Source organism: Homalodisca vitripennis, unplaced genomic scaffold (assembly GCF_021130785.1).
Source record: "Homalodisca vitripennis isolate AUS2020 unplaced genomic scaffold, UT_GWSS_2.1 ScUCBcl_1419;HRSCAF=5010, whole genome shotgun sequence".
NCBI classification, from domain to species: Eukaryota; Metazoa; Arthropoda; class Insecta; order Hemiptera; family Cicadellidae; genus Homalodisca; species Homalodisca vitripennis.
The window spans coordinates 4518-16619 of record NW_025777533.1 but is presented as its reverse complement, the minus strand read 5'-3'; the positions used below and the strand labels follow the sequence as shown (position 1 = coordinate 16619).

At 31.7% G+C, this 12102-nt stretch overlaps 1 protein-coding gene across 1 annotated transcript; it reads right to left on the bottom strand.

Moving 5' to 3' along the window:
- Positions 1-1081: 1081 nt before the first annotated feature.
- On the bottom strand, positions 1082-11881 carry LOC124371425 (eukaryotic translation initiation factor 6-like). Its single transcript, XM_046829757.1, is given in 7 exon segments — positions 1082-1242; positions 4185-4366; positions 5567-5743; positions 6375-6550; positions 8382-8430; positions 8432-8468; positions 11475-11881. Coding segments are annotated over 7 exon segments (738 nt in total). The 5' UTR covers positions 11582-11881; the 3' UTR covers positions 1082-1232.
- Positions 11882-12102: the final 221 nt, after the last annotated feature.

The following is a 12102-nucleotide window of genomic DNA, read 5'->3' as shown; positions in this document are numbered from 1 at the left end:
CAAATTAAATAAAAGCAATGAAACTACAAAAAAAAACTTGACAATAAAGCCCTACATCACGATAATAATACATAAACTACACTGTACATTGCTTAAAAATATTGATTAACATCAAAATTGAAAAGATAAATACGCAGATCGAAAATGGAAGGGCGAATAAACATCTAACCTCACGGAGGCTACAGGCAGACTGAGCGCGCGTCAGTAGACGTCGTTGGCTCTGCGGGAGACTATGAACATCCGGCCGCCCGCTATTTTGTCGATCAAACAAGAGCCGTGACCTTCAAAATAGACACGAACGGTTGTCCCTTGTTTAACAGTTTTTACTAAGCTTGATACCCAGAAATGCTTTTAAATAATATTAAACAAAAAAAATTGATTTTGCGTCAGTGGACGTCGTTGGCTTTTAGCGCTAGTTTAGGCATGACGTCTAGTAACATCATTAGCTCGGAAAGGGTTAAAATGGCATTTGTATTATCTACTCTATTTTTCAATATAGTCGAGAGAGTATTCGCTGGTATACCAAACTCATTTACAATATCTCTTTCCTTTTTAATTCCTGGTGTTCAGTCTCTATAAATTAACTTTAGCTTATAGTAATTTGATGACGAACAGGTGAAAACATTTGTGCGCAATTGGTTAAAAATGCTACCAGCTTCATACTTTAATGATGGCATTACAAAATTTCCGATTCAATGGAGGAAAATGTGTCTAAAACAGATTATGTAGAAAAATAAGATGTTCTAAATTGTATTTACTCTACCCATAAATATTCTAATAGAAAAGTCCAGTTAATATTTGATTCATCATTGTATAAAATTTGAATATAATATACATATTTATAAGTATAATTTGACTCCACGTTTTTAACTAGCTAAGTGAGTTGAATGCAAATAGCCTCAATAAAAATGTCTTAAAACAAATATTAGTACTTAAATCAATCTCATGTATATTGTGTACAGATCTGTAAAAACAATCCATTTTTTAAGACTCATGCCTACAAAGTGGGAACAAAGCTTGGCGCAAATGATGTTTCACACATTTCAGATAACTTTGAACAGGTAGTGAGAAATAACAAGAATTTTTAATAAAGAAAGTAAAATGTTCATTTAATGTTAACATCAACAACATAGTGATCTATTTCTACTTACACTTTATTCAATTATAAAGCCGCTCCCATATAATCTGCACTTAGGAGAAGGAATATCTTGTACACGAGTGGAAATGGCTTCTCACGCAATGCTGTAAAACCAGAACAGACAAGTCTTAAAAATGTTGAGACAAATAATGTGAATTAGACTTTAACGATTCCATTTTTTACTTTTGTAACACACCTCAAAACTGAATAAGCAGTACTTAAATAAGTCCTACGAAAAGCTGTTAACTCTTTTAGTGCTAATTTCCAATTTCTTGGAACTAATATCCGAAAAAAAAGACAAGTTGGTTTCTGGCTTAAATGCTAAAGTCCAGTTTTTTTTCGAATTAAGAGAAAAAACTAAAGCATAATTAATATACATACTTGAGCTATTTTAACGACACTAAAACAGATATTTCTATATATGACTCTATATAGTTCGTAAGACAAATTAGACAACTAAATTTTCAATAATCTGCAAAGTAATTCCAACGAATAAGAGATTTTGTGAATAATTTACAAAATTGCCAATGTTTGCTAAACATGGATATATTTATTTTATTGATTCTGATCACTTTAATAAGACTTTTCATTAATATAAAGAACAAGGTATCCTAATAATTGTAAAAATATTTTTTGGTGGTAACTCAGTAGAGTAAAACTCCTGTGTCAAAACAAAATTTATAATAATTATTCCAATTCAGTTGAAAGAACTAGGTAGATTATATGAAAAACTGAAATATTATAAAAACTTTTCTCATGGGATTTACACATGTACTCAATATTTTGAAAAATATTTGGGATACAACAAAACATTTATTACAAAATGTTTAGAATATATTATAGGCATTCCAGAACAGTTATACATTTTACTCAAAGTTCATGAGTAACGGATTTTGGAGTTTTATACAGTTTAACCCTAGAAGTGTGGAACCAGCATATTGTATGTCGGTTCAGTTTTTCATTAAAAATAATTATTTATCTTCAAACAATCACCATGTTATTGGTATCATATTATATCATATTACGGTCGTGGTGAAATGTTTTCTGAAGAAGTCATCATTTGAGTTGAATTTCGCGGATGGCCGGGTCAAAGAAATACGTTATTTTAAACCAATCACAGCAAGTTACGTATTGCCTGCAAACAGTGCTGCCATATGTCAATAGACGCGGAATGAAATATTCTTTCTTCCAGTGCAAACAGAAAGTCATTGGATCGAATAGTTGATTTACTATGAATATTCTAAAAAGTTGTAAACCAGCATATTTTATGCTGGTTAGTATAATAACATTCACACAGTTATTTATTGTCAATAAAGAAAATAAAAAAAAAAACAGTGTAAAGTGAAAGAAACGATCTACCGGTACAATCTTTCAACGGTAAATTTAGTTCAGTAGGTTTCCGGCAGTGCGAAACGAAAGAGATGAATCACGGCATCGCATCAAGACCAACCCAACCCATCCCTGTCGGCCATTGTTGACCATTTTATTTCACCACGAGCTTATTTTTTTTACCGATTTTCATAATTTAGGTCTCTATTTTTTCAGGTTGAAATACTCAACTGCATAAATGCATACGAAATGACAAAAACATTATAAAACAATGTTATTTTGAACTATAATATCTATTGTTTATATATTGTCAAAAATTTTACAGTGCAAAGTTTTACAAAATTTGACGCACAACAATTATTTTTTACTCAATTTCAAAAATTATTGAGTGTATTTCTTTCAAACATTATGTGCTAACATAATATAACAAGTAAAAAAATTTAAAAAATGTTTTCATATTTTCTTTTACATTGCAAACCAGATTATTTTTTATGAGTAAATTCTTCAACGTGTGACTGTTAACAAAAAATGTCATAACTCAGTTCCTTCTCAAAGTATTTGAACATATCTTATATTTTATTTTAGCTAAACAAACATACGTACTAAGGGTATATTCTAAAATTACATAAATATAAAGTATAAGTGAACATTTTTAGCTTGTTTCTGAATTTTGTTGCAAAATATTTTCATTTTTCAAAAGATTTTTTTTGTAAGCTTATAATAAAATAATAGTTTATTTTTTTGTTGTTTACTTTTAGTGTTTTCAAATAGCATGTATAATTTACAATAGAAAACTGTTTTTCATATAAATATATAGTCACATTTGGAGGTAAAAAAATGAAAAGCCCAAACCCTTGTACATTTTTGTAAATTTTCGCTTTTTTAAAAAACAAATGGCAAAATTACAATTTTTGTTTAATAGAAATTTTTAATATATTTTCTAATTTAACATATAATTCTCTACATTTTATACATTTAACATTTTGACCTTACTGTAATATTTCAATACCTTACAGAGGTCCAAACTTGAAATTTGCATATAAAACTTTTTGCAATATCTCATTATTTTCATGAAAATATATACTAAACCAAAGAATATCAAAATATTTATTCCTATTTCAAATAGTACAACTTCTGAGAAGAAAAACAATATATAACAATATATGTTTTCTTAATATAAAGTATTTTTTACGAATTTTTTTAAAAACCCTTGCAACACGTCAAAAATGGACTGACGTTTTATCTTTGGTAACATGGACACACTTCTAGGGTTAAACAGTAACCATATGGAACAAAATAGCATACCAAGCTAGTCAATGAAATTAGCCAAAACGTTTATAAAATGAACTACCCTGTTTGGGGTGTTTTAGAATTTTTTTGTTTCCATAAGCCGTGTTATACAGTATAAATAAGTATACATAAACATTTTGAGCAGGGACTGTTTTTGGTGTCTGGAGGTAATGTTCAGTATAGTTATGCAGAAATTGTTGGTAAGTGAAACCATGCGAGCAATTGACACAGTCTAATTTTGTTTACAGAAGTAAGTACATTGCTTGCAAAACGTGATTTATATGTTTTGTAACAATGAGAATATTTTGTATGAAACCACATTGTGAAAACACTAATGGAATCACTACATATCATATGACATAATATTAAAAATTGAACGTTTACACTAGGAGATAAAGATGGAGTAGTCAAAGACGGCAACACTAACCTGTCGATGAGTGAAGACCTCATCGTGGTGGTAATGGCAGAGGGCTGAGCCTCGTTAAGTTTAAAGACACTTTCGATGACTGAGATCTCGGTGGAGGTGGTGTCCATACCACAGAATGCACACCAATCGTTGACCACCATCCCCGAAGCGACCACATCTGACCCTCGGTTCACTGTGCCGGCCTGTGGTACAGATACATAGTTATAAGTCCATCTTATGATACAAGTTTTGTTGAAAATTATATTTGTTTTTAAGTTAGCAATGAACTTAACAAACATTCATATGCTAAAAACATACCTGAAAACCAACACCAAGAAGAGGAGAAAAACTAAATAGATCTACACAATACAGTATATGTGCCACAGTACGAGTAAACTTAGCCGGAAGTTCCACGGCACAGTATAGTGTAGAATCTTGAACCAACAGGAAAAATGAATGACACTTCTTCAATGTATATAATTTTTGTTTTATCTGCCCTTGCCTTTTCTGTTATGTTAAGATTAACTATAGTATGTTCATCCATATTTATACATCTGTAGACCTTCTTGCCTGCTAGCTGTAGTAAAAGGAAAAAATGAAAAATGAAATGAAAATTCGTTTATTTAAACAGGCAAAGTTAGGGCCTCATGGCCCTTTCTTCAAGGCCAAGAAAGAAGAGAATAAATTCCTATGAAGGAAGAGATTTCTCCATAGGAAATTTTTTTAATTTCACGCCTTTATTTTTAGTTGCAGAGTTATGGCAGATGTCTCATCTTAAAAATATAATTAATACACATCCAAATTATTTTTTATATTGTTTTTGTTTGTGTACCTAATTTATGGTTCATTCAGAATAAAACCACAAACTTTGTTGTACTTATTCATTTAAATATTCAAATAGTATACGCTTTATGAAAAAAATTAAAAAGCATTTGGATACATATTAAACACTGTGATAAAAATAAGGGTGTAAAACCGCACAAGGGTTAACAATGTTCTTAAGAGAAAACACCCAAAATCATTTCACTGCAACTGGCTCTTAACATTAAGTTTCAGAAAATATCTATAATTGTTTTATATTATCAACTGTCAATAATAAATTTCAAAAATATTATATTTATTTTTTAATCATGCCTCATTTCCCATTTCGTTATTTACAAATTATTCACCACATTTATTGAGGTTTGATTATGCACATAGGTATCCATTCTTGGCAAGAGAATAAGCTACCATTAAATAAATAGGTATTGTTTATTCCACAGACATTGTTACAATTATTTACCAGTAGTACGAGGGAGGAAATCTCATTCTGGTCCAGTGCATAAGTCTGGGGATGTACCAGCCCTCCCTGGTTAGACAATACATAGGACAAACCCAAAAGGACATTGTTACAGGTTACTTACCACCAGAGGAACTTGTAGGAGGGAGGAAAGCTCGTCTTGGTCCTGTGCAGAAGTCTGGGGGTGTACCAGCCCTCCTTGGTTAGACAATACGCAGTACGAGCCCACGAGTACATTGCTGGCTACTGTTTGACGAAATACTTCAACTTTCAATACATCTGCCAGTATTTCTTCTGTCTCCTAAAAATTATAAAATTAATTCACCATAGATTAAAACATATCCAAATTGTTTGTTAAATTTTAGAGAAATTTCTACAAACAAATATTATAGGTACGTAATAATGACAATCCACATAAAATTATAAATATTAAATTGAAAACCACATTTTACTTGAGATTTTTAAGATCGTCTATTAGTTACTGTAACATATGTTGTGTTATATTCCAATGAATGGCTGGTACTTATACAAGACTGAGACAGTTCTAAAACCTTCAGCTTTTGCTCACAAGCAAATTCAGGTTTTATAACTCTTCTCATAGACAACAACTTTTCGTTCAATGGCATAAAATAGATGTTACTTGAATGATACTATTTACAATGTATTGATTCCCGATCCCCTTCTATGCCTTATTCTGCCCGTCCTCATGGGCCACTGGCCTGTGCGAGGATCTTATCAAACGGAATAAGGGAGAGTGTTGTACTGATAACAAGTGCAAGGGTCAACAACAGGATTCAAACCTGCGCTAACTCAAACTCAGACTAAAAATTCAACGTCTAGACCACTTAGCCAATGGCACTCCCAGAGCGGATCAATATAAGTGAAAACCTGAAGATATTGGTCCAGGATTACAATATGTGTAAGCAACCTACCTTATCCAGGTCAGGATGAACGAGAGCTACATAATCGTTGCAAGAGATTACATTGCCGAGCGCAGACAACCTCTCCTCAACCCTCTGTATCCGCACAGTGTCAGGCAGCGAGTTGCGGATGTGTTGGAGCTCCGTGTCTGTAGTTGTGTTTGGGACTAGTAGTCCGTGACGGTTACCTGTAGGAAACCGGTTCAGATATTATAAGTTTAAATCTATACATAGTAAAAAAAGATGCATTATCCATAACTTAATCTTATAATCATGTTCACATGTACAACTATAATCTCTAAAAAAAAACTCATGAAGCAAGTTACAACTAACACTAGCATACTAAAACATTTAATTACATTTATTCTTCTCATTTATACTATTGCTGAAATGTAAGATTTTTAAACCTATAAATTAAAACTTAAAACTGAATAGAGCAACTTTTAATCTAGCTTGTTAAAATACTTAATGTTTAATAATCATAACATTTTAACATTGGACTTATTGGTAATCACGAGAAAAATGTAGAATAACAAATTGGTGAACAGAGTATTATATTGTAACACTGTATATTTTTTAGTTTAAAATGCAGTGCATGAAGTTATTTTGTTTATTTAGTAGGTTTATTAAAATTTTAAATAGTTTAACGTTTGATGCAGATGTTGCTGAAAAATGTTTTTGTAAATAAATATTATTAGTAAATTATTGCATTATGCATTTAATAATACAAAAGTGGTACTGAGGAAAATAGGCTGGGTGTATTGCTCACTAGTAAAATGCTTAAAACAATATGCTGCATGAACATTTTTCAAATGATGCATTCATAAATATGTTTTCTAATAAGTTCTTATTAATGGGAAACTTAATTAGTTATTCGTACTCTACCGACCTCACCAACCAAGTTAATTATGGTCAATCAACTTCTAGCCTTTTCTTGAATCAATAGAAGCAAAAATGGCATTTTCTAATTCACCTAAGATGATATATATTTTTTTAACAACTAATGTAATGTACATTTTTCTAACTAAATTTATATATTGTGATAAATTTCTGTTACATATGTAGAAGTATTGATTATATTTGCTTATTTCAATACACCTGTGCGTGTGTGTGTGTGTGTGTGTGTGTTTTGCATTTGCATTTGTGGTGTATTCATTTTGAAGTTAAGTATTACAATGTTTTTGTGTTATATTGATGTAAAAAGATTTATATTATTCATAATTAATTAAGAGTTTATATTTTTAGTACTACAATGTAATTCCTATTTATTATCCTTACTATGTTTTTATCATTGACTGTTTAGTACATCTGGAGATCATTTGTTTTAAAATCTGTCAACTTATTCCATAATTATTGTAATTGAAAACATTGTATAATGGTTTTGAGTGTGTGGGTATGAATATTTTCAAAATATAATATTGCAATCATTAGCATACAGATAAATGTAAATAATACAATGCAATGGGGAGAAATAATACGAATCTTAACAAAGTATGCGCCTCATATCGGTTTTGTAACATCACTTATGTCTTGAAGAGCAAGACAGCAAAATAGTTTTATAAAACAACCACAACAAGGTCAGTGACAGAAGACCAATTCGTTTTAAGAACAAAACAAATAACCAGCTCTATGCCTTTAAGCCTAAAGGCGTATTTTAGTAATCAATTTTAGATTTTGGCAAATCAAGTTGATCCTTATTTTGAACGATTTGTCAATTATATAATAAATATGTACTTTTCAAGTAAATATATAAACTATTATTGGTTAAGGTTCTGTCATATTATTTAAAAACAAAAAACTTGGCATAATTGAAAAACAAATGTTTTAATCTAAAGTGGTAGCTCATAAAAAAAGTAGCTTGCTATTATAAGGTACTGTGATATAGCAGATTAATAAAAGAAAAAAATGAAAAAATGATTAAGCATTCCAGTTTTTTCATTCATGCTAGTAGGCCTATATAAAGAACACTATTACCTTAAAACAATATTTGTTTGTTGAAAAAGCGATACCAAAACTTACCAACACATAATCTGCCAATAATGCGACATTCAGCAACTGATGCGTGTATTTACTGGTATAGTTTCTCCCAACTCAGCCTCAAAAACACTTTGAACACAACACAATTACCATAAGTTACTAAAAAACATCAATCTATCTTTTATTTATATATTACTGGCCAGTAAAATCTACAAAATGAATTTATTATAATGCTAAAATTAAGCTACCAGCTTATGTAGTCTAATTCATTATATTTACAGTAACAAAATTAATACAAATTGCATTACTCGGGTTTTTAGTCACTTAGGATAAGAAGCTGAGGGAACCCCTAATTACACACAGTCTAATAAAACTTTTGCTTTTGCTAGCAGATTGACAGGATTATTAGGATGAGTAAGGTTGGATGTATGGACCACCTCCTGTCAATATCTCATGAGTAGGGACAGTTAAGTAGGCTTTATATCTCCATGTCCTTTGAAGAAAGTGATACTGGTAGCCTACTTATGTATTACTCAGAGGCCACGAGTTTTGAAGTTTTTCTTACCAGAGACCTAAAAAACTACATTATTAGAAATAACGGACTTTATTTTACTTACTATGTCATTGTGATAATCAATTCTTGTTTTTATGTCTCCGAAAAGAAAGCGATGTCGGCAGAAAGCAGGTGACTCTGTCCTTATCTATTATTTGTTATTAGGCCATATAAGTAGGTAATACATAAGTATTATACATATAAAAAGGTAACAGGCACTCAGGTGATTTGAGCTTTAATTTTGTTTTTTTTTTGTTAGAAATAAGGGGTGGTGCTGAAGCCCATACTGATGGCCAGGGGCATTTCAAAAGGTACTTTCCTGATCTCTGATCACATGCATGATCGACCAACATGAACCAACATCGGATCGGAAAAGTTGAACGATCTGGAGCGTGATCTTAAGTTGGGAAGGTTCTGATCAGAAATGCCCTTGCCATCAGTGCAAGTGCAGGCTTCAGAGGCACTTCCCTCCACCCTGCATTTCTGGCTAGAAAACGAATCATCCCAAAATCAGATCATGTGAGTGGTCGTAAAGGTTACCTTTAACTTTGTTACTACTATCAACATATTTATGATAACCTAATCTAAACCTATTATTGTGTAATAACAAATAGTAGATAGGGACAGAGTCGACTCCATCTTGCTGACATTACTCTTTATTGGGAGGCAAAAAAACAAGAACTGATCATAATGACATGTCATTTTCAAAATAAGTCACATTAAGTCTGTTCTTTTTAATAATGTGATGGTTTTATGCCCTGGTCAAAGCGCTTTCCAGTCAAAGTGGGTAAAAGAAGATACTCTGTTATGTTTAGTCCACCAACAGGTTTTAAAAACTAAGGGAGCTCCACCCATTCCGTCATCCTCCAAAGTAGACTAGACCTATCCATCCACCCTTTAACCCATCTATCTCAACATTTATGATTAGTGATGTGTTGCTCCTGAAAATCCATTGATTTGTGCAAACGTGACACATCAAGTTTTGCTGTACCCAATGTATGTTCAACTGGAAGGTGTGTTCGACCATCAGAAGTGTGAACCCTTCTGAGAAATTACTGTAATCAGATTGGTAAACAATACTTCAAGAAGAATTACTCTTCTCCATCATTGAATTTAAAAAAAATCTCAAACATTCAATTCATTTCAAGAAGTGGTCTTTGTCCTTTTCTTCAGAAGCCAGTCCTAAGACAGAAGCTTACTGTACCTAGAAACTTAATTTGATAGGTAATATTAATTAAGCAACTTCTTGAATATTAACAAAAATGTGGTATTTAAACAAAAAATGGAGACCATAATAAAACTGACATGAATGTTTTAGTTCAATCAAAGATTGTTTTTCGAATAAAATAAAATATTATACTAATCTATTTTTTAACCTATTCATGTTAACAGTAAATGAGGCATTATGTTAACGCAAATTGCTAGAGGCCATTTCATCCTTTTGAATTTGAACTACAAAAATTCACGCTTGTACTTTTCAAAAACGAGCCCAATTCATTCATAATTAAATCTAATAAAAACCCATTTTATATCCATTTGAAACAATAGCAAACACATCTTGAACTGAGATGATTAGGCTACTGATTATTAATAATTCCGGGGGTAAGGTACGATAGGCGGACCCGGTTTTTCCAATATACATATATATATTTTTTTTCAATACTCGCATCTCAAATCCTTAGACTATCAATCAATATAAAAGTATCTATAGTCTTCAATAACAATCATATGTTTTAAATTAAAATATGAATTTAATATTTACAGTGATCAAACAAATTATTATAACAAAAATTAGAAAAACTGAAGGCGACCATATTTGCTCCTCTCACAGTTACAGTTGTTTTCTTTCCCACAAATTTCACATAATGGGTTTTTCTGTATGAGTCCAACATGTTGAAGCCCAGAAAAACATGTCTATCATCTTTCAAAGCAATGTCGTGTAATTTTCTAAAATTGACTACCATTTTTAATCATCAAAATTACTTATGTAAAATTGAAATTAAGTTAATAGTTTAAATAATAAATCAGTATCGATTAATTGGTTATGATTAAGTTTGCCAATTTAGATATAAAAACCGGGTCCGCTTATCGTACCCTACCCCTGAGTACTGCTAACTGCTTATCAAGTACCAGATCTTTCATTGTTTCAGTTAAGGTTAGGATCTGTTGAAAATCATTTACATGGTCTAGAGAATCACAGTTCTAACCATGAATTTATTTAATGGTGGAAAAAATAATAGACCTATTTAGATCCCACCACAAGGCTAGATAACCATGGGATAGTTGACAGGTCCAAGAACCACATGTATAAAAGGCAGTTAAAGAGAGGCTTTACTATAATATTTTTGACAGTTACAGTTAGATGATTTTAGAAATGTTTGCTTGATATTACATTAAATTGTATGTCTAAGGTAGTATTTAGAGATATTCTCTTTTGTAGGAATCCATCCTAAATAGGGCTAATCACAAAATTTGAGAAATGTGACTAAGTGTTTTTAAACAACAATTAATACTTATTCTAGTACCCTTGCCATGACTGTCATGTACTAAGTTTGTTTATAGGCCAATAAAAATAAATTTACCTGTAGAAGTTTTCTGAGCCACCAATAGCGACCATACAGTAAGAATTTGTCAACAAGCTGAATACTCCAACTTCGTTATTATTTTCGAACTGAACTCTAGTAGCCATTGTAAAGTTTACTCACACAGATATGTTTACACACGGAATTATAACAAACAAAAGTAAACGAAAAGTTATGAAACCACTAATGACAGTTAACACGTGCACACTCTTCTGAAATGCCGGCGTTGGATTGTATTGGTGATATCCGATGGGATGTTGCAATCGGATGGACAAGGCGTGCGCGGACTCGTACCTTCAGTCCTTGCCTCTTTCACCAGAAGTGCGCCGAAAAGCTGGGTTAGCTTAGGTTCTATATAAGTTTAGGTTATGTCAGATGGTGCAATCATGCAACAGCCACAGACATGACTCATATTCAGTAAAGCTTTGGCAACGCTTCTTTTCCAAGGAAGGATGTGTTTTTTCTAATATAGAACCGGTAAGTCCGGTTACTGAAAATTAAATGTCGATTAAGTGTTATTATTGTTTCAAAATCTACTTTGTTTGAAAGGCTAAACATAATTTTTAACGGTAGTGGCTATATGCCCGGTCACCGGTCTTAGTTTCAAAGGGACGGGAACGACTATGAC